Source organism: Westerdykella ornata (genome assembly GCF_010094085.1).
Source record: "Westerdykella ornata strain CBS 379.55 unplaced genomic scaffold EI97scaffold_25, whole genome shotgun sequence".
NCBI lineage: Eukaryota > Fungi > Ascomycota > Dothideomycetes > Pleosporales > Sporormiaceae > Westerdykella > Westerdykella ornata.
In genome coordinates this window covers 60774-81878 of record NW_022986875.1, presented here as the reverse complement: position 1 = coordinate 81878, position 21105 = coordinate 60774, and the positions used below count along the sequence as shown (strand labels likewise).

Here is a 21105-nt window from a genome sequence, read left to right as displayed (position 1 = left end):
GTGAGGTTTCGAAATTCAAGATGGCTATGAGCGGGTTTGAATGCGGAGAACATGCAGTTCAATCAAGCTTCTGACAGGGATATTGATCAGCGTGACACCAAGTTTACTGCCTCCCGAGGTCTGACCATATGCTCTATGTTTCCACTACACGTAAATGGAATTATTACAGGAGAGAGGCGCTGGGGAACAAGGCGACCGACCATGGAGGGATCGTGCTCTGGCTGTAGGCGACGATCAATGACTGACTTCACTCAAACCACGCAAAGCTCTCCATGCTAGGTAACCCAAAAACTGCAAAGCGCTTGATTCGTTCAATTTCGGACAAGAACACTTGCAGGCAGAGGTATCCTCGATTGCACACCGGTCCTCGCGCCAGACGATTGATCCAGAGCTCTGAAATGCACATCTCCCCTTCCACATGCATGTGCATAATCCCATGGAAAGGCATGCCCCAACAAAGGAAATAAGAATTGAGGGACACAGGGTTGTTGAAATCATCGCAAGATATCCGGAACTCCCGTTTTGATTTTGGCTTGACTCGAATCGTCGAAAGATCCCTCTTCTATCCGCAGTCGAGTCGATCAGTGTCGATAAGATCTACAACCCGGTTCCATTACATATCGTCATAAGAACGCACAAACCCCGCCAACGTAACTCGGAGCGGTCGTTTACTTCCTGCGGAAAGAGCAGCCCTCAGTCAACCGCGCCTTGCCACCGGTCGGTTGGCACCTGTCATATCCATTAGCCTATAGTCCTTATGTTCGAAGCCGGTCTTGCGTACAGAACTTGCGAGCAGCCCTGGCAGACGACGACGGTCTGGGCGTGCGAGAAGACGGTGGTGATTGTGAAGCATCCCGGGCACTTGACGTCCATGAAAAAGGAGCGGGGACCAGGAACAAGAGTCTTGAGCTTGTGCTTGCGGGCCTCACTGTATCCGAGTTAGTCGAATGGACGTTTGGCGGAGCGAAGCGAGCGGAAGAACGTACGCGGCCGGGGACGGGTTGAGGAGATCAACGGCGAGGACCTATACAGCCAGATGTCAGCAATCCATTGACATCGAAATGGATGCAGATTGTCCGATGGTGAAGGAGGGGGATGCATTCGGTGGCGAGTTTCAACGTGTCTCGTGCCTCCATTCTGCGTTCGTGTACTCTCTTCCAGGCCAGAAGTTGCGAGGCTTACCATATTGACGGTTTTTGATGTGTCTTTTGGTGTCTTTTGATGGTACGACGATTCGGCTGGGGATGGATTGTACGAGGGAGCGGCGACGAGATCGTGACGAGTCGAAAAGAGGAGGTGGCAGCCTTTCGACAAAATCGTGTGGGCGAAATGCTTGGCAACTCGCTAACGCCACGCCCCGGTCGGAATTACTCTCACGTGCCCTGCACCGCCACATCCGCGCAGCAACATGCAGGTGCTGCAATGTCGCGATCTGGCATAGACTATGTGAATGGAAATATTGTACGTGAATGGCACCAGATCACATGAGGTTAGATTTCTAGACAATATATGCTATCATACCAGGTGCCACTCTTGCAAATATTCACGAAGAGGAACAATGTGACAACCCTCGCCGTGAGCACTAAGCCACAGCTTCAACGAGGGAAAGATGGAATTGACAAACCTCGTGAGTTCTTGTCGAAGAAGAAGTATGATCTTGAAGTTAAAACAGGCCTCCCCGAAGATATGGGCCGGCAACGAGCCAACCCTTGGAGAATGGTAGATGGTAAGTACAAAAGAGGAGCTGGGAAGAGGGCAGGCAAATCGCCCGGAAGAATCGAAAGGGGTATATGGCAAGCCAAAGACTGGCAATTACATAACGACGCAGCCGGATTTCGTGTCCTTGTTCGACTTCACAGAGAGTGCCACACGAGCAGCTTCTGTGAAGGCCTCGTTGACGCCCCTATTCTTCATGGCGGAGCATTCTGTGGAGAGGATTAGCGGTGGTTTCTAGCTTGCAAACTAGAGCCCAGAATTACCTAGGTATCGTAGCGCTTTGATCTTCTCAGCTACTCGAAGACCTTCTTCGTAGTTGATCATATGCTTCTCGGGTTGGGCATCGTCTTCATCAGCATCATCGCGCTTCCGCAGGTCGCACTTCAGAGCCACCAGGACCAACTTGACGCCGGGGCAGTTCTCTGCTATTTCTCCTACCCACTTGGTCTCCACGTTCTCCAAGGAATCCGGTGAATCAACCTGTCCACTGCATATCAGCCGGCTGCACGTGTGAAGTGATTCTTCCTCTGGCGTACGCTGAAGCAGAGCATGATGGCATGGGTGTCATCGTAGGAGAGTGACCGCAACCGGTCAAACTCTTCTTGACCAGCGGTGTCCCATAAGCTGAGTTCTACGTGTTTGCCATCAATGTAGATGTCTGCGCATCATTAGACAGCTGTTCTATTGTGCCGATCGGCGGCGCGACGTACCGTGGACATAGTTCTCTGCTCAAACATTAGATTACAGTTTTACAGTCCAGTAACGCTCATAGACACTCACCGAATACTGTGGGCTCACTATCAGGGAGACTTTGTTAGGTGGAAACGATCAAGAAGCCCTCCAAGCGACTTACTATACAGTGGGAAAGTAACTGCACAATATCGAGTTAGCGCAAGCAGTTCTTACAGGCAGAGCCAACAAGTCAAACATACCCTCTTGTGAAGACATTCAATAATGACGTCTTGCCGCACGCGCCATCACCGCTGTTGATCCTGGTCAGCCCCGATCTATCCCAACTGCATTTTCACGTCCACCATATACGCAAGGGATATATCGACGTACAGGAGCACTAGCTTGCGCTGCACAGATTTCGGTTCACCACAGAGCGGCATCGCAACAGGCTCCGAGGTGAGGATGCGGTGATCGAAGTAGGAATCGTCTCGGCCGAAGGATGTGGAGCGCGCGCGGGAAGATGACACTGATTGTTCGTCCTTGGAGATGGGCGCGAGTGAGCGGAAATGGGAGAGTGGTACGGTTGGGAGGCGTTTGCGAAGAGAAGGGTTTAAGGGTGTCGTGGAGTTAGGAGTATCGGGATCCAGATCTCTATGCGCGATGTGACCGAGAGATGGCTTATTTAGTCGGTCGGGCCAAGCCGCATTGGGTTATCTGGCGCCTCTCGAACCGCAAATGTGGCGTCGGCCAAACAATTCTAGCAGAGTCGCCAAGGTCCAATGTTATATATATCTGTGTTGATGAGCATTAACACTTCAATAGTAGGACCCTACGTGGGAGATGATGAGCTGTCCCATACGGACAGCGAAGCAGAGGGGTGAGGCTGGCATGGTGATTCGCTCCAAGCCGAGAAGCGGCTCGCTTCCAAGGCTCGAACAAAGAGAACAATTGTTGTTTGCTGTGTTAAATCTGAGGCCACGCTGACTCTACTGATGTATGGCAGTAGTACTCCGTACCCTTCTGCTGCGTTAAATTATCGGTGTGTTGATATCCATTGAAAGGCTCAGATATAAAATGATGGGATGACCATCTTTCCTTGGGTACTCTGCACGCGTAGCGTGTCATCAGAGTAGAAAACCCGCGGTCAGTGACAATGGCCTTACAATCACCAGACATTCGAGACCGTACACTGTTAGAAGACGTTGCAAGTACCTCTTTTGTCGGTCGAGTCTTCCCTATCGGACATCGCAGACTTGGTAATGCTCAAGGTGCACGGAGACAGGGATGAAGCAAACGCTGTTAACGAGCCAGGCAGATCATACGGGACCCTCCTCTCCCTCGTGCAAAGTCTCGTACTATGTCCTTTCTCGCGCGCCAAAATCATCCACAACACCGGTCGTTGAGGGTAGGCAAACGAATGGCTCCTTGTTTGGCAGATTGACGGTTGCAATTGTTCATGGCCGATATCGGTATTGCATTGTGTGCGTTGCGGATGGTTCGGATAATCGCTTATGGCTCTGCGCCAGATGAAACGAACCGTGTTGTTGAGTGAAGAGTTGATGCTGCTGTCCGTCTTGCCGATGAGTTTGGACGGCCAGACTTGCAAGGATCCCAGGGTTTGCGAGGCGGCTCCGGTCGCAGTGGGGAAAGCTTGAGCTTGAGCTCTGACTAAGCAAACAACCGTGGGGCAGGCACCAAAGCAACTTGACTTTAGAGCTATCACAAGCTATCACCTCAAACCTACCTCAACTGCCCTTCTCGCTTCATTCCACAGGAATTCTAATATCAGACTCTAACAACTTACACCTTACTTTCACCGGTAGCTTCTGTTCAACTTCGCATATCCACATCTTCGCCGCAACCATGTCCGACGACGACGACTTCATGCAAGATTCGGAGGAGGAGCATGTATCGTTCAAGCTATTCGTTTACCACTCTAACAGATTGCAGCTATGACTTCGAATACGAAGACGACGACGAGGAGCAAGGCGGGGATGTGAATATTGAGAACAAATATTACAACGCGAAGCAGCTGAAGGCGGATGATCCGGAGGCCGCAATAGACGAATTCCTTGGGGTCCCCGCGCTAGAAGAAGAGAAAGGAGACTGGTATGAGCTGCCTATGATACAGGTTGAACTTGTGTTGACCGCTGCTTAGGGGTTTCAAAGGCCTCAAACAAGCCATCAAACTGGAGTTCAAGCTCGGGCGCTACGAACAAGTAGGCATCTCATCCTGGAGTTTCAGGCTCAACGCTGATATAGGATTAGGCCGTAGAGCACTACAAGGAACTTCTTACGTACGTCAAGTCGGCAGTCACACGCAATTATTCCGAAAAGTCGATCAACAACATGCTGGACTTCATCGAGAAGGCGGCCGAAGACGCCGAGGCATACCGTTGCATGGAGAAGTTCTATGCCTTGACCCTAGACACATTCCAGAGCACCAACAATGAGAGACTGTGGTTAAAGACAAACATCAAGCTTGCAAAGCTCTGGTTAGACAGAAAGGACTACCGTCAACTCACCGAGAAGTTACGAGAGTTACACAAGGCATGCCAGAAAGAGGATGGGACGGATGATCCTAGCAAAGGGACCTACGCGCTGGAAGTGTACTCATTGGAGATTCTGATGTATGCGGAGACGAGGAACAACAAGCGTTTAAAGGTGTGTGGCTTTGTCCGCATTTGGCCATTGGTGCGTGTTCATCTGACGGAAAATGTAGGCGCTGTACCAACGGGCACTCACTGTGAAATCGGCAGTCCCACATCCCAAGATCATGGGTATCATCCGTGAATGTGGTGGCAAGATGCATATGAGCGAAGGCAAGGGAGAGACCCCTCATTCATGACGGCCACAAGACTAACGGCCGCTCTAGAGAATTGGAAGGGAGCTCAGAGCGACTTCTTCGAGAGCTTCCGGAACTACGATGAGGCAGGCTCGCTGCAACGGATCCAGGTGCTGAAGTATCTCGTGCTCGCGACCATGCTGTCGGGCTCGAACATCAACCCGTTTGACTCGCAGGAAACCAAGCCTTATCAGAACGATCCCCGGATCTCGACGATGACGGATCTCATCAACGCGTATCAGCGGGAGGACATACACGAGTACGAGAAGATCCTGCAGAACAACCGGGACCTGTTGAACGACCCCTTCATCGCCGAGAACATCGACGAGGTTACGCGCAACGTGCGAACCAAGGCCGTCTCCAAGCTCGTAGCGCCGTACACACGGTTCACGCTAGCCTTCCTCTCCAAGCAGCTGAAGATCTCGCTCGCCGAGGTGCAGGAGATCGTCAGCTACCTGATCGTGGACGGGAAGTTGCGTGGGAAGATCAACCAGCAGGATGGTACTGTGGAGATGGAGAGTAGCACAGACGTGGATCGGATGCAGGCGATGCAAGAGTGGAGCAAAGCGATTGGGAATCTATGGGGGTCGATTCTGGATGAAGGAGACGGTTTCAGATTGGACGACGGCGGCCAATTCCCGGGGGGTGGCCCTGGAGAGGGAGGGCAGTCGGGCCCGCAGCGAGGTTGGTTTGAGAAGCTTGGAGCCAAGGGCGGGCGACGGAAAGAGAGGGGTCAGCCGGGGCGGTTGATGGGGCTCGGGAACCGATGACTTGCAGGACGATAGACGCACGATGGATAGCTGGAAAAGGTGGAGAGACCATGAGGTGCAACGATGGATGCACGGTTCCGTCACTCAGGTCTAACGTGCACTGAAGGATTGAAACATCATACATGCGGCTAGGTACATCGGAGGTGGGCGCACCGTTGGTCAGGCGGAGTCGCACAAGGAAAGAGATGCTCTCGAAGGCCCTTTGGTCGCACAATGGTCGGCGATGGACTTGTTCGGGGAAAGGATTGCATGCCATTCGATGGTCAACGGCGATAGTGCACGTAACATGGCTCAGTGCTCAGGTTGCAACCAGCTAAGGGAACCAATCTTTTGCCGCTGCTACAGTCACTGGTTGTGACGGAAGTGGCCGCCGGCCTTCCTGGTCCGCTTTGGGCTGTCGGTGTGAACACACATGGTGCTATATCTCGTCTTGGCTACTGTATTGTTACTGATCGCTGTGACAATGATGGGTGTGTTGGAAGGAGAATCACATTCAACGGCGAATGACGAAGGGCCGCGGAAGCGGGCGAAGGTGGTTTGAGGAACCGGGGTCAAGTCAGCGACTCTCAGCGGGAGGGCGCAGGCGAGCGGCTGTCTGGTCCCCTGGCTTGAGCAGAGGGGTGCAGAGAGGGTGCGGCGACGAATCAGGGAGGGAGGTCAGGGGAATTGGGCGTCTGCAGGTCGTGTGGAGACGATGCTTGCAGGTGGTTTGGCTTGGATCGAGATAGCCATGCCATGGGATGGATTCATGCTGGGCCGCCTTATGATGAGCTGTGGCGCGCTGCCAAAGGGATGGCGATAGAATGGGGAAAATTGACGGGCTATGCTCCCGGTCCTTTTCGTATAACGAAGGGAGAAGAAAGGAGCAAGAGCAGGTCCGCTCAAGTTGTAATAAGGTACACTAGATATTCTATACTCTCGAGTGTTTGCAAGACGGACGTACCCGCTGCAGCGGTTCGCCCCGGTCCCCTTAACAGAAAAAAGCGTACAGCAGAGTGATAGCTGGGGTCTGCTACGCGATTATTCTGGTCTGCTCACTACACCAGTACTGCATCGTCTTTTGCTCACGACCACGGTCTGCATATTTTTTTTTTCTCTCTTTGCTTTTGGCTGGTGCTACCCCCCCGAACCGCAGCGAGATTTCACCGCTTTGGAACTCCCCCGTGCCTCTGTCCCTCTCTCCTGTGCGCCGATACGGTCGCCTTCTCCTCCTCCCTGCGGTTTCACTTGAGGCGGTCCAAATCGCTCCAGGCGCAGGACAGCGCCCCTTCGCACCGACCGAGAAGATTGATTCGGCGGTGCTCGCAGTGTCCCAGTTCGTCCCAGCTCCCGGTGGTGCTACACAGAGGCAGGCCCGTTTCAATCATCCGCCAGGACGAACGGTCGTCTTAGGCCTGTCATTGCCCTGCCATTATTGACAAGACTCTGGCTCGTCTCGTCTCGTCCCGTGCTTGTCCCTTCTGTTGTTGCTGCAGCCGCTGCATTCCCCCTCTTATACCTCTGCTCCCCGTGTGCCTGGTACTGGGTTGCGTATCACAGCAACGACGGCGTTGCTGCACGCACTCGCATTGCCGCGGCTCTCTCTACCCTCGCTGCATTCCCTCTGCTCTTCTCTCCCCCTTTCTCTCCTTCTTCCTCTTTTCTTCCCTCTACTAAGGGTCACTGGGAATTGGCTGCGGTGGAGGAGAGGGTTCCCACATACACTCCGCTCCCCTTTCCCTCGACCACCTCCCTCCCTATCCGAAGCCTCGACACGCCTCGCGTCCATTGATCGCCCACGCAGCGGCGGCTCTCACCCGTCTGCCCAGTTGGCCTGCACGTCGCAGCCTCGTCAGGCAGTGAAGAGCGAATTATTACGTCGAGGCTGGCAGCACCATCCAGCGACAGCGACAACAAACAAGATCAACAATGAGCCGGTCGTCGGTGCTGCACGGGTTCCACCCCTATGCTCGCCAGCAGCAGCAGCAGCAGCAGCAGCAGCACCTCTATTCCTCGCACCAAGCCCAGCAAAGACAGCACCTGCTACAGCAACTTCATCAACCGGTTGCCTTGGGCGTAGGGCCAAGCATGCAGCAGCAATCGGCGGCCATGGTGGGCGGCGGAGGGGGTCACGGAATCGCAGCTGCAGCTGGAATACATGCTGCTGGTGCTGGTACTGGTACTGGTAGTGGTGCTGGTACTGGTGGTGGTGGAGGTGGAAGAGGACCAGCAGGCGGCCTGCAACCGCCATCCATGTACCGGCCGCCGCCGCACCTGCCCATGCGCCGCACCGCTCTGGTCGCTCCTTCCGCCGGCTCCTACCCCCAACAACCACAACAACCACCTCAACACCACGCCAGCACTGGCCACCTTGCTGCCGCTGCCGCTGCCGCCGCCGCTGCTACTGCTGTCGCACGCAACACCCCAAACCCCTCGTTCAACAACGCTCGCCCACCCCTCTCGCAAGCCATGGCTCACGACGACGAGCTTGCCCAGATGCAGCGTCTATCCAACGACTATGTGCCCGAAGACACTGTGAGTAGTTGGCTTGTGCCGAGCTTGCTGGGAGATGCCGCTCCTGTCTGCGGGGGGCAGCCGTCCACTGACCAGCATCCCCAGGGCCCGCTTGTCGGAGAGCGTCAGAGCACCACCGAGCTTACTGCCGAGTATGCAAATGGAGACCCCATCTACAGGACCAAGACTGCTGCTCTCCCTCGCAAGTATGCCTTCTATCGCAGGTGTCGCGGTGACGGCCACTGCGGTTGGCGAGGTATGTGAAGCTCCAGAAACTATAGCTGGAGCTCCGGTCCCCACCTTGCCCCGAGCACCTTACTAACCTCCATCACCAGCCATTGCCTTCTCCTACTTCGAGACGCTCATCCGTGTCGCCGATGTGGGCAAGTTGGACGTCGAGCAGGTGCGCCTCAAGTCGATGCAGAACCTGCTCAATGCTGCTGGTCACTCGGACGACATCGTCGGCGACTTTGCCGAAGAGACGTTTGGTTTGATGCAGGAGCTCGCCATACTCATGACGACTCCGAATAGCGATCCGTGCGAGCACCTTCTGCGCAATTTCAACGACTACAGCCGAAGCATGGCCATCGTCACCCATTTCAAGGTATGGTCGTTGGTTACTTCCCTAGTCGGGTAAGCGGACGGACTGACCATTCCCGCCTAGCTCCTAGCAAGCGCCTGGATCCAGGCACATCCCGACGACTACCTGCCCTTCGTGCTCGACTATCCCGATCTCAAGTCGTATTGCGAGGAGAATTTTGAACGTGCAGTCTGCGAGATCGACCATGTGGGTGTGGCGGCTCTAAGTGAAGCCGTCGTCAAGCCTGCGGGCTTCGCCCTGGAGGTCTTGTATTTGGATCGTTCGCCTGGCGATGAAATCAACCACACCTACCGAGCAGAACCCCTCGCCCAGGAGGGTTTCCCCATTACAAACCCTCCTACCTTGAGGCTCCTCTATCGACCGTGAGCCGGCCCTCCTTTTCCCTCACAAAAATCCCATGTGCTAACGAGACCCAGTGGCCATTATGATGTTCTGTACCGAGCTGAAGACTTCCCGGTAGTCATTCCCCCTCAGGCCCCAATACAGGTGGCGCTCGTGGGACAGACTGGCCGTTATGATCCTGGGGCAATAGCCGCACCAATCCACGACTACAGTGATCTGCTGTTGTCCATACCCGGAGCGAAGATGTGGGAAGCACAGCCGACATACGACTTCAATCTGAATCCCTCTCCGCCGCCGCAGGTTGTCCCCGTTTCTTCCTATGCACCTGTCCCGACACCCGCACCACCACCAGCCGAACCAATTCATGACTTCGTCCCCCCTCCTCATGCCCCCCAGGTGAACAGTCATCCCGCTCCCCGCCATCATAGCATCCAGCTCGAGCAGCCCGTTGCTCTTCCCGTCCACCCACCACCGCCGATGAGCCTGGAAAGGGGTTTGCCTATGACGATTGAGAGAACCGAACCGTTTCGTCCCTCGGCGTATACGCTCGAGCCAGGTTTCGGCGCAAATCAGATGCATGCCTTGCCCTTCCAGACTTCGATTTTCCGCAAGTACGTGTCGCTCGTCTACCCGCTAAGGCCTGATGCTGACCCATACACAGCTCGCATTACAACACCGCCCATTTCCTGAATCCGGATTTCCAGCCGGAGGAGTGGTCACCCGGTGCAGAGTATGCGACAAGCAATCGCGGTAGACACAAGTCCGCCTCTCAGTGACATGTGGCTTCTGATACTGGTCCATTTCGTTGATCCAGTCCGGTTTGTTTGGTGGCTTTCTTGCACAGCATTAACCAGCATGGCGTTGATTTCCTGCGCGGTTCACCCAGCTTAACGACGTTTACGATGATACCATAATTATCCCTTCCCCCGGTCATTTACCGTGCTATCTGGCTTCCATATCTCAGAGTTGCAAAGGATTTGTGTGGGCTTTGTCGGTCCTGGCGATCTTCCTTCCCTGTTTCCTCCATCATGGCGGTTTCTTCTCCCCTGTTTCCTCCATTACGGCGGCTTCCCCTCTTTCCTGAAACATGACGACCGTTACGATCATAAAGACCATCTACCTCAGGGTGCCAACATTAGTTGCTTAGAGTTGAACAGTCTTATTTGGTTGGTCCCTTTGTGATTCTCTTGTTCTCGGTTTCTGCTTTTGAGAAGCTAGCTACTACTCGTAATTCGTGCGTCTTTTCCTTTTCGGCTGAGCAACGTATCTGGTATCACTGCGGTCCCGAGGTACTATCCTGCACACCACTGGGTCGCTTGCAACCGCTCGATCGGATTTCTGAGGGATCCACAACGGAAACCGGACCTGGGTCTTGCTTGCATTTGGCCTCTCGGTGTCTCCGTTTCTCTGGCTTATGGGGAAGAGAAAAGAGCCTGGGACCCGGCGGGGGCGTGACGCAAAGAGAGTTCATGACAAAGATTCACAAGCGTGGGAGGAAGTCACTTGAGGAGCGTCTCTAAAGATTTCTGAAGTTCTGGTAATGGCGTTCAACCTTTCGAACGCCAGTAGTGGCAGAAACAGTAGCGACCAGGCAAAGAGAAACATGTTCTCAGCTTTGCTTTTAGCTTATGTGCGGGGAAACAACAGCATTAGGTAGAAAATGGGAATGGAATTGACAGTTGAACCTGTGAGTGATTGCTGCGTCTGTTGTGGAATGTGTGTGGGATTGATGTTGAGAGTAACATTGCTGATTCATGGAGAATAGCAGAGATTGAATTGATACCTGTTGTTCGCCTAACAACGTATATGGATGCCGATGCAGATGGAAATATGGATGAAGATGGGAGTGAGTTTACTCTACCGACGCTTGAGTTGAACTGCATTGAGAGGCGAGACTGGTAGATATATTCCAGCTCACAAAGTCCAACAAGGACACCCCAAAGCCGTCGACTCGTTCTACAATAATCTCCCTCTCCCCTTGCTCCGCCTTCTCTTCCAAACCGGCGCCGAAGGCCTCGGTTCCGTCTCGAGTCCATTCCGAAGCATGTCCAGAGTCAAACCCAGGACCGTGACCGATGGCTAAATGGCCCAACCAGCCCAGTAGTAGTACCTAGGTACCAAGTGGTTCACAATTGTCCTAGCGTCATGGCCTAATCCAGCGGCTAGCCCTGTCGCTATTGCTCGTGGCAACGCTGGCTTCCACTGTCTGCCGGACGACCAGGACGTCAGAAGGAATGGTCACTAATCTAGACCTAGTCCATGACTGCATTGGTCCTGTCTCGCAGTCTCTGTGAGACTCCAAGAGCCGTTGCGGCGACGGCGTATCGGAGCTTCCAAAACCCCAGTATTGGAGTTGTGAGATGGGGATTGGATCGGAACGGAGCTCGGGCAAGGTTAATAATGCATCCTCTTCCGTGGTTTCTTTGTGTGGGTCTGTGTCTTTTTCCTTCAGTCGGAGGACGTACCATCCTCCTCTTCACTCCCTCCAACCCCATCATCCGATCCCGACGACCCTAAAGATTCCTCCTCCTCTTCCTCCTCTTCGTCCTCACTCATCTCAACATCCCCATCTCCGTCTCCATTCATAGCCCCTTCTTCCTTGCCACCCTCTTTCTTCTCCTGTTGCATCCGCTTCTTCTGCACCCTCTTCCTCTCCCTCGCAAGCAGATACTCCTTCTCCTCGCGCAATTCCGACAGCTGCGTAAACGTAACCTTCTGTATGCGCTGCAAAGCCGCAAATTGCTCCTTCAACTCCTGCAACTCATCCTTCCCGCCCTGATCCCCTTGTACTGCGCCAGTATCTTCAGCAGCACCAGCGAAAGATAAAAAGTCCGCCACCGCAGGCACTACATTACTAGCACCACCAGATTGCTGCTGTCCCCACGTCTCCAACTCCGCTAAACTCTCCTCCAACATCTCAAGCGGGAAACTGGTATGCGTCAACGCCTCCTCGAATTTGGATTTCCTGCCCTCTGGCCTCCCCATCTCCGTGGCCGAGCACGACGGCAGCTCCAATCGTCCCGTGAACTGTACATTGTTGAAGCCGTAATTCGGCGGCACAAGCGCATTCCCATCCGCCGGCATGACGAGGTCCTGCCGCGGTTTCGTCACCGTGTGGACCTTGAACGTGGGCTCTGCCGCGTTTAAAGGGAAACCCGTCGGGGGAAGGAAAAGGAGATTCGTCACGGGTCCCGGGAGGCTGGCGAGGGTGGACAGATAGGTGCCCTTCGCGACGTCCCAGGCGGCAATCTTGCCGCTTTCGTGGCCCGATATTAGTGTGGTGCCGTCCCAGGTTAGACTCAGACTGCGCGCTGCGCCGAGTTTCTGCGACTCGGCGTTGAAGCGCGTCGATGGGGGTGGTTGGAGGGGGCGGTGCGATTGCGAGCCTTCGCGGAGGACGTCGACGGGTGTGGATTGCTGCATCTCGTCGTAGAAGGATAGCGTCTGGAGACTGCCGTCGGCGTAGGCGACGAAGAAGGCTCGGTCGGCGGGGTCGAGGGTTACGGCGGTGGGGGTGTCGGGTAGGAGATAGGTGCGGAGGGCTTGGCCGTTGTGGTAGTCCCAGACCAGGGCGGACATGTCTTCGGAGATGGAGACGGCGATGTTGGCGGCTGTTGAGCTGTGGCCGCTGGCTATGTGGGTGATGGGGCCGCGGTGGGTAGAGAGGGTCTGTATCGGGGAGCGGGAGGCGTCGAGGGAGAAGGAAAGGATCGAGGGGAGGTTCCAGACGTGGATCATGGCGTCGGGCGAGCCGGAGAGGAAGAAGTTGGATGATGGCTCGACGGCGAGGACAGTGACGGGTTGGAGGTGGGATGTCGCGGTTGATACTACACGGCCGGTGCAGACCTGCGCTCCACTGTCAGAATATATCTTCTCTCGATGTTGTAGAAAGTTGAACATACCTCCCAAGCCATTATCCGTCCACTCTCCGCACCCAACAGCAACACAGCATCGCCGCACGCCAGCGCAATGCTATGTATCCGCTCCGGAAACGGCACGATGGCTTCCTGATTCCCCTTCTCCCTGCTATACACATGCACCACCGCCTTGCCCTCCTGCGCCGCGAAGATATGCGAAGCGCTCACCGCAAGCCCATTCGGCGCCGATGCGCTCTTCTTGAAAACATGTCTCTGCGCCGCCAATGGCTGGTACTCGTGCAGGAAAATCCCGGCGTCCTTCGTTACGCCCGTATTCGGCTTCGTGGGCGCCGCTATCGAAGCGACGAAGTGCTCCGTTAGCATGGCGGGCCGGAATTTCCTTGGAGGAGTGATGAGAGCTCAGAAAAAGCTCCAGAAGTTTATCATACAGTAGATCGGAAATTTTGGTGGTTGAGCCTCAGCAGCAGGGGTCCTGCGGCCCGCCAGTTCGGACTGACTCGTCCCGAGCCGAGCCTTTCCCGAGCCGAACCTCACCTGCATTCTGATAAAGATCAGATCCATATCCAAATCCGATCTCTCCCCAGTCTGACGTCTTGCAGCCTTGTGAGAAGCCACATTGGATGCCCCGTCTGAGAACAACTCCCCAGCACACGAGCCTCACAAAACTCTATACGCGTACCCGCCTCCGCATCATGGGTTCCATACCCCCTCCTCCCTCGAAACCCGTAAAGGTGCTCATGCTCCATGGATACACGCAATCAGGTCCGCTCTTCCGTGCAAAGACCCGGGCGCTGGAGAAGAACCTGCAGAAGGCATTTCCGGCGGGGATCACATTACACTATCCGACCGCTCCCATACGGTTAGCGCCTGCAGATGTGCCCTTCGCTGTATCCAACAACACAGAGGGCGGCGACAAGGAGGAAACAGAGGCTTGGGCATGGTGGAGGAGAAAAGGCGACGGCACACCTTATGTATACGAAGGACTAGAAAAGGGACTGGCACATATCGCGGAGGTGCTCAAGACCGAAGGGCCATTCGACGGTGTAATCGGCTTTTCGCAAGGCGGATGTGCCGCAGGCATGCTTGCCTCATTGCTGGATCCAGGGCGACGCGAAGCCTTTCAAGCGGCGCAGCAGAACGGCGGGATCCCCTATCCGGAGGCTTTTGAGAAGGATACAGAGGAGGGAAAGGCGCAGATACACCCGCCTCTCAAGTTCGCCGTCAGTTATTCGGGATTCGCACCTGTGGACACGCCGTTTTACCAGGCCTTTTACGAACCCAAGATCAAGACGCCCGTGCTACATTTCTTGGGCACGCTAGACACTGTAGTCGAAGAGGCCAGGAGTCTGGCACTCGTAAAAGCTTGCGAAAACTCTGAGGGAAGGGTTGTGTATCATCCCGGAGGACACTTTCTCCCCAGTAGCCAAAAGGCGCCTGTGAGCGCGTTGATAGCGTTCATGAAGGAGGTGCTACATAATGTCGAACCCCGCAATGAAAAAGAGGATAGCGTTGAAGGCATGGATGTCCCTTTTTGAATACCCTTGTAGACGCTGCATTCGTTGGTTAGACGGCATTGCATATGAGCCAGATAGACATAGACAAGCACATGCTCATATCTATATTACATACGCTTTCAAAAGCTAGAGGGGTATGCCTCTATCTCTATCTTTAGCTTTCCGGGTGCCGACCTTTTCCTATTTCCCTAGGCGCACCTCATTTTGCCTTCGCCTTCGCCTTCGCTACCGTCGGCTGTATCCGCGCCATCATCTCTTCCTTGGTGATGAGGTGGTCAATCCGCTCCAAGTGGCCAAGCAAGCTCTTCATGTTGGCGCTCCACTCATTCAAGACATCATCCGCATCCCTAGGCTTGGCAAAGCTGACAATCCGTGCTGGTCGGTCGATCTTGGCGTAGATGGTCTTTGCAGTGACCAGGTCACTAATATACTTCTCCGTCTCGTCCTCCGGAAGATCCAAATGCTCAGTGAGGCGGGGGATCTGGATGCGGGTGTAGTATTTGGCGACGACCCGGATGTTATGCTCAATCACACGCTTGCGAAGATCTTGCCACCTCTGGAATGCCTTCGGGTCGTCCGAGTCGTCTTTTTCGGCGTCGAAAACATCCGTTTCGGTTAAATGAGGGCCGAATTTCTGTGCGATCACCGGCCATCTCATGAGCTCAGGCACCGTGAAAAGCTTCAGGAGTTTTGCCTCTTCCGGGACTTGCAGATTGCGCGAGTCTCTGTAGATGCGGTGGATCAGATCAGACTGCTCATTATCGTACGGGGCGAGGATGATGAAGTAGATGACCCGTTGAAGTATCTGTAACTTGATTAGCCGCATGTTTGACAGGAATGCTAGGAAGACGAACCACCCGCAACTTCTTCGGATCTTCTTCAACGGCTTCAGTATCCAGAACTTGCCGGTAATGCTTGCAGACGTCGAGATATTTGTCCTCATGCTTGGCTAGCGTGATCTGCTGCTCGTAGTACTTGAGCTTCAGGTCTGTCACATCATCTTCTGGCTCTGGCGGCGGTTCATCCACGCTCCTTGTCTTCTCCTTCTCCTCGCGCTCCTTCCGCTCCTTCTCCAGCTGCTCCGGCGTCTTCTTGGGCTGCCGGGCAAAGTACCGTGTGCTGATCTTCCTGCTCAAAATACCCGCCTGTGTCCAATCACCCTTCTCTATGCAAAGCGCCACCTGCTGCAGTATGAACTCGGTCTTCTCGCGGCGGGTCATGGATCCGAACGTCTCCACCTGGAGCTCGCAAAGAATGTCTGTCGCCGCATTGATGTCGCCTTGCTCCTTCTTGATATCCGAGAGAATCCGGGTGACGCGAGCCCGCTCAACTTCGACAAATATCTACAATGAATCAGTCAAGTGCATTACAAACAGTTGTAGCTTCCTACCTTGCCCTCAGTGACCGTGCGCAAGGTCTCAATGACGGACAGCTTAGTTTCCAAATCCGGAGTGTCATTCAGGAATCCCATAACCACTTGCACCATCTTGGTGATAGCCTGTTTGAGCTGTCCATGTTTCTTGGAGAGCAGAAGCACCTGCTCGTTCAACAAGCTCCAGTCACCGGCGTTTTTCGCTATTGTACATATGGCCACGAGGATACGCGAGGTCGACGCAAGATCGGAAGCCTGTCTGACATGAGTTTATAGCGTAAGGGAGATTCGGTGGCTAACTCACCTGGCGGGTCTGCTTTTCGAGCGGCAAGAGCTTCTCAATAGCAGCTTGCGGGTTGCTCTGCAACAACGTTAGCTCAGGCAGAACCTAAGGTGCGTGCGAACATACTGAACCAAGCTCCTCGGCCTCTGGAAGGAGCTTGTCTACCTCCTTCGAGAAGTCCTTCTCCGCCTTCAGCTGCCCGCTTGACATGGTGGTGCGGGGTTCGTGTCGCGCCTAACTTTAAGGCTAGTAGCTTTGCTATTGAATTTCTGAGTCCGAAGAGGTTCGAGCGCGGAATGAGAGCGGAGAATTCGTGTGAGTGTATGTTGACCAATGCACCTCTGCGGTCATCGTAACGGAGGTACCTGCCTACCGCACGTCTTGGCGGCTCGGTGTCGGCGGAAGTTTTCCCCGCGAATAGTATTGTCAACCCACTAGAGACGATTGCATAGGCAACACATCCCATCATCCTACTTTCTTGTACGCAGAGAATGCTGGAAACACAAGTGTCTGTTCTAGATTTTGGCATCCTCGGGATATCAGGAGAGAGTACCCAGAACCATACACATGATATGCCTGGAGACCAGCCACTGCCCTAGCTTCATGGAGTCACCTACTCAGCGGATAAGCCGCGCTGCTTCCATTGAGCCAGAACGTTTATAGATTATATCGATATTGGCGATATACTTCTAACGGGAGGTTAAAGGTCTATACGAGCGACAACATAGGCGATATCTCAGTCAATGACGCGATTGGGTTTCTCCGCCCATCTCCATGATGGACTCGAAATGTTGGCATTGTTCAAACAGTTAGAAGCTGCTATGCAGCAATCCATCCTCTGCGGACGGTCACTCAAATGGCAAAACCACCTAATCGAAGTTGTAGTGTTGCGGAAGCTGAAGTCGTCCGGGGACTATCATTCTGCGGACCATGAAGCAGTAATCGGATGTCAATTTCAGGAGGTACAGACCAGCACATTCAATGACCCAGCCCATCCGTCAATCTCAAAGATTTGTATTTCCAGACACAGTCATGCTAGCTTCAGACAGCAGCCACAAGGATCCCATAACGCTGTCATTGACTCCAGGAACTTCGATCGCTCGTAGTTTAAAGCTCAAGCACTAGGATACCTGGATGCTGTCTACCCAGTGCGCGGATTCCCTGATTGTGAAATTTCTAGCGATAGGTTTGGGTAAATCTTGTCAGTGAATTTCCTACTTGGCTTGCTACACAATGTTTCTATCTCAACAATCGACACTGCGGCTGTTGCAAGCACAGTCATAATTTAAGATTCTGCGGAGATAGCTAATTGTCTTAGAGTATGCTAGAGCTAGCCTGATTTCGCAGCTGGTCGTTATACCGGTGGCCGCTGACGGTTCTGTTACTGCGTCAAATGGTAAGATCAAGAAATGGAGTCTACCACTCGCATCTTGTGGAGAGATACACCATGATGTTCTCTTTAGAGAGCATGAGTGGTCTGATCTATCTGGAAAAGTCAGATGCCCAGATTGGCTAAACCAAAAGGAACTCTCCATAGAGACCACAAATGTTGTGATCTCAATTCGCAAGATGAATTTCAATAGTCAAATGCATATACAGCGGCGTCGACATTGTATCAGTTTGGAGACAAGGTGGAAGGAAAAGAAGACTGTAAATGATGCCACAGTTCTAGGGCTGAGAACAGAGCACTGTGCGAATTCGCTTTCGCCATCACCGCCGTATGTTTAGGCATACTTTCGCCTTTTCACTTCCTATCTGCATGGTGTCGGTCACCCTGAGCTCACTTTCACTCTAGCACCCTTACACATACATTGTGAAGCCGCAGTCGCTGGGGCGCTGTTCCTACACAACTCGCGCTGACGCGCAACACAAAAGCCTCCTCAACCTTTCCTCCTCCAAACGAAACCCCAGCCATTCGTGCCCCCAACCCCAACCATATACCAAGTCCAATTTCCGCACGAGACACAGCTCGCGCCCACGGCGCCCATAGAAGCCCACTTCAGTCTTCCCTCCCCCTTACTCAACCGGGACCGAATACACACACAACCGCAACCACTACCTCAAGACCAGATTTTATCCAGACTCCTTCTATCTCAGACTCAGGTCAATCCCATCAAAATGCTTCGAGCAACCATCAAGTCGGCTGGGACCCGCGTCACGGCTGTCACGACGCGTCCCAAGTCGAGTGCTCCTGTTCTGAAGACTCCAATCTGCACATCTGTCATCGATCCTCCTCTTCTAATCCCAGGCTACGACTTCCTTGGCAACCGTCTCGAGGACGACGACGAGGTTACGAAGGTCGCCAGTGACAAGAAGGTTGAGCAGTCCGAGGCCGGCAAAGTCAAAGTCCACCACCCGGCTTGGTTCTCCATCTTGCCGAAGGGTCTGTTGCCGCAGGAGGGTACGACCTACTACGAGATGTACATGACCACCAACAAGTCCGTTAATGTCGTCGCGAAGAAGACCCACGTCAAGCTGGGATTCCTGCAGCGTGTCCTCTATGGCGTTCCTGAGGATGTATTGGCTCAGGCTGCGGCCGAGTCGGTAAAGGACTCCATCACTAAGTCAAACGGCAAGGCAACTCTCTGGCACAAGATCCTCCATGGAGTCCAAGATGAGGCAGTCGTCAAGAAGACGGAACTCTGGTCGCAATGGACGGCAAAACGGATGGGGAGAAGTCAGACAAGTGCTAAGGAGTCACCGCCAAGGAGATGCAAACTGTGGTTCACCGTGCCGTTGAGATGAGATAGCGCGAATCATGGAGACCAACTGATAGGGTTGGCGATGTACGATATGCTGAGCAGGGCCAAGACACATGGATCTTAGACCGAAAAACTGCCTCCAAAGACTGATGAGAATTTTTGGGAAGGCGACCCCTTGAATTTCTTCTAGTGCTATGCTGCACTGTATGTACATACAGAAATATACCTCACTTACACCTCCAGAAGCTTTTCAGTGTCTCAAATTGTGAAATATTCAACTGATGTTGACAGTACTTATACCCTCGCCAGACCAGACTCTACCGGGAGGGCATTGCAGAGAAACAGTCTACTAGGTTTGATTAAAAATGCTACGGTGCTGCACCTTGATACTTCCACGATGCATCCCTCCAAGTTGTCCCAGAGCTTGTGTGCCCCAATTCATTTGTGAGTTTACGCTAACCCAATTCGGAGAATGGTCTACAAACCAAACCGCTAACCGGATTTAGCCACCGCTGAAGCCACGGCCATCAACTTACAGATCCGACTTGCATATTTCATGCGGCCTAGCAGGATCTGGACTCGTATTTTCTTCGAGTTCCATTCCGTACAAAGATGGATGATGGTTCCACTTGTGTGAAAATACCCTCGATGGATAGAGGTTGAATGATGTGCGATTTCGTCTACGTTAACAAAACAAGCACGAATCATATGTACAATTCACATACTTATCGACATTGAACTCGCGCCAGTATCAAAACCCTGCCACAAGCTCCTAAATTCTCTATTTCCGCACACACTAAACTCGGCCGTTCGCATGCATGTCTTCCCATCCCATGCACTTCAATCCAGGAAGGACCCACACTCATGGATACCTCCTCCAACGAACACTTCCCCAATCTAGCAGGTTGAATCCGAATCAAGCAACTTGAGCATAAAGTGTCGATTGCAGTGGCTCGCATTTGCTGTTTTGGGAAGACGACGACGGATGGAGAGGATGGGGGAATGCGGCGGGGTGAGGCGGACATAGATTGGGCGTGAGGGCCGGTGTTAGGCGGGGGCAGGTCTAGGTAAGACGCACAAAACATGATGAGGATGCGACGTGCCGCACACTGTTTATAATTAGTAGACACAGCTTAGCCTTCATGATAAATCATCTCATGTTTACTATGCAATTGTGCTTTCCAATCGCTAAATTTTGCATGTCTCATTTACTCCTCCGCTGTCCAAGATGGCCGCTTGAGATGATTGCCCAAGATGACTATTACGATAACTGTTTAAGATTGTTACTAATTCATAGAACACCTACAGTTTGTCATTGATACACTTATCTACATTCACTCGCGGATTGCGAGCCCCACTCCCTCCTTGACCTTGACTTCGACGTCTAGGTACACATTCCTCCCATTTATGACCTTGACTCTTGACATAAGCACTACCTGCGCCGTCGCTAACGACTCAAGGAACTGCTAATTCATATCAGCCTTCATATCGGCCCTGAACATTACCGATTCAAGCATGTTGAACACTTCAGTAGTATATGTTCGTCATTTTCGGTATGGACTTCAGTATAGACCCTATGGTTGATAACAAAGAGACAGCCCATTGCCTCGTGAAGTAAGGTCGATCTGAGCCCTCCGTGTGCCGAGTCGTTATGGCCATCCAATCCGGGATAGAGGACGTGCATCAAGGTCGAGGAGCGGATCTGGAAACGGCGAAATCGACAGCGACGGTGATCAGTTTGCGAAATGTTTATGTTGATTCGGCTATCCTCCTGAGAATGTTTTAATGCTAGGCGACCTGGCAGCGAACCCCACTACAAGCCAATATGTTATGATATGAAAACAACCGCACCCGCTCACAGCGGGAGGGCATGGAGTTTGAGGAGATTAAGGTCACCGTAGGCGTCATGAGGCCTCG

General features: G+C 53.3%; 8 protein-coding genes across 8 annotated transcripts; 4 read left to right on the top strand and 4 right to left on the bottom strand.

Moving 5' to 3' along the window:
- Window positions 1-285: 285 nt before the first annotated feature.
- Window positions 286-1247, bottom strand: EI97DRAFT_435822 (40S ribosomal protein S27). Its single transcript, XM_033798955.1, has 4 exons — window positions 1183-1247; window positions 987-1024; window positions 782-928; window positions 286-729 (listed from the first exon to the last, which is right to left on the bottom strand). The coding sequence occupies exons 1-4, from the start codon at window positions 1183-1185 to the stop codon at window positions 669-671; spliced, it is 249 nt and encodes an 82-aa protein (XP_033651188.1). The 5' UTR covers window positions 1186-1247; the 3' UTR covers window positions 286-668.
- Window positions 1248-1812: 565 nt separating this feature from the next.
- EI97DRAFT_383172 (rho3 protein-like protein) lies at window positions 1813-2828 on the bottom strand (the record flags this gene model as incomplete). The annotated part of the gene is made up of 8 exons (XM_033795894.1): window positions 1813-1925; window positions 1980-2196; window positions 2253-2374; window positions 2427-2444; window positions 2497-2513; window positions 2570-2587; window positions 2649-2699; window positions 2779-2828. 8 exons carry the CDS (start codon window positions 2826-2828, stop codon window positions 1813-1815), a joined length of 606 nt encoding a protein of 201 aa, XP_033651187.1.
- A 1423-nt stretch (window positions 2829-4251) lies between these two features.
- Window positions 4252-6003, top strand: EI97DRAFT_382965 (COP9 signalosome complex subunit 2; the record flags this gene model as incomplete). Its single annotated transcript, XM_033795880.1, has 6 exons — window positions 4252-4301; window positions 4339-4497; window positions 4547-4607; window positions 4657-5052; window positions 5111-5186; window positions 5264-6003. The coding sequence occupies 6 exons, from the start codon at window positions 4252-4254 to the stop codon at window positions 6001-6003; spliced, it is 1482 nt and encodes a 493-aa protein (XP_033651186.1).
- Window positions 6004-8451: 2448 nt separating this feature from the next.
- On the top strand, window positions 8452-10215 carry EI97DRAFT_383046 (cysteine proteinase; the record flags this gene model as incomplete). The annotated part of the gene is made up of 6 exons (XM_033795887.1): window positions 8452-8517; window positions 8602-8752; window positions 8832-9100; window positions 9161-9459; window positions 9514-10050; window positions 10101-10215. 6 exons carry the CDS (start codon window positions 8452-8454, stop codon window positions 10213-10215), a joined length of 1437 nt encoding a protein of 478 aa, XP_033651185.1.
- Window positions 10216-11887: 1672 nt separating this feature from the next.
- Window positions 11888-13680, bottom strand: EI97DRAFT_452175 (WD domain-containing protein; the record flags this gene model as incomplete). The annotated part of the gene is made up of 2 exons (XM_033800396.1): window positions 11888-13285; window positions 13342-13680. 2 exons carry the CDS (start codon window positions 13678-13680, stop codon window positions 11888-11890), a joined length of 1737 nt encoding a protein of 578 aa, XP_033651184.1.
- Window positions 13681-13873: 193 nt separating this feature from the next.
- Window positions 13874-14946, top strand: EI97DRAFT_435817 (FSH1-domain-containing protein). The gene has a single exon (XM_033798954.1). It carries the CDS (start codon window positions 13938-13940, stop codon window positions 14850-14852), a length of 915 nt encoding a protein of 304 aa, XP_033651183.1. The 5' UTR covers window positions 13874-13937; the 3' UTR covers window positions 14853-14946.
- On the bottom strand, window positions 14851-16819 carry EI97DRAFT_423795 (uncharacterized protein). Its single transcript, XM_033797123.1, has 5 exons — window positions 16613-16819; window positions 16508-16564; window positions 16222-16458; window positions 15686-16174; window positions 14851-15636 (listed from the first exon to the last, which is right to left on the bottom strand). Exons 1-5 carry the CDS (start codon window positions 16694-16696, stop codon window positions 15031-15033), a joined length of 1473 nt encoding a protein of 490 aa, XP_033651182.1. The 5' UTR covers window positions 16697-16819; the 3' UTR covers window positions 14851-15030.
- A 1641-nt stretch (window positions 16820-18460) lies between these two features.
- On the top strand, window positions 18461-19290 carry EI97DRAFT_435815 (uncharacterized protein; the record flags this gene model as incomplete). The annotated part of the gene is made up of 1 exon (XM_033798953.1): window positions 18461-19290. A coding segment is annotated over exon 1 (622 nt), but the record flags the coding sequence as incomplete, so codon positions are not given.
- Window positions 19291-21105: the final 1815 nt, after the last annotated feature.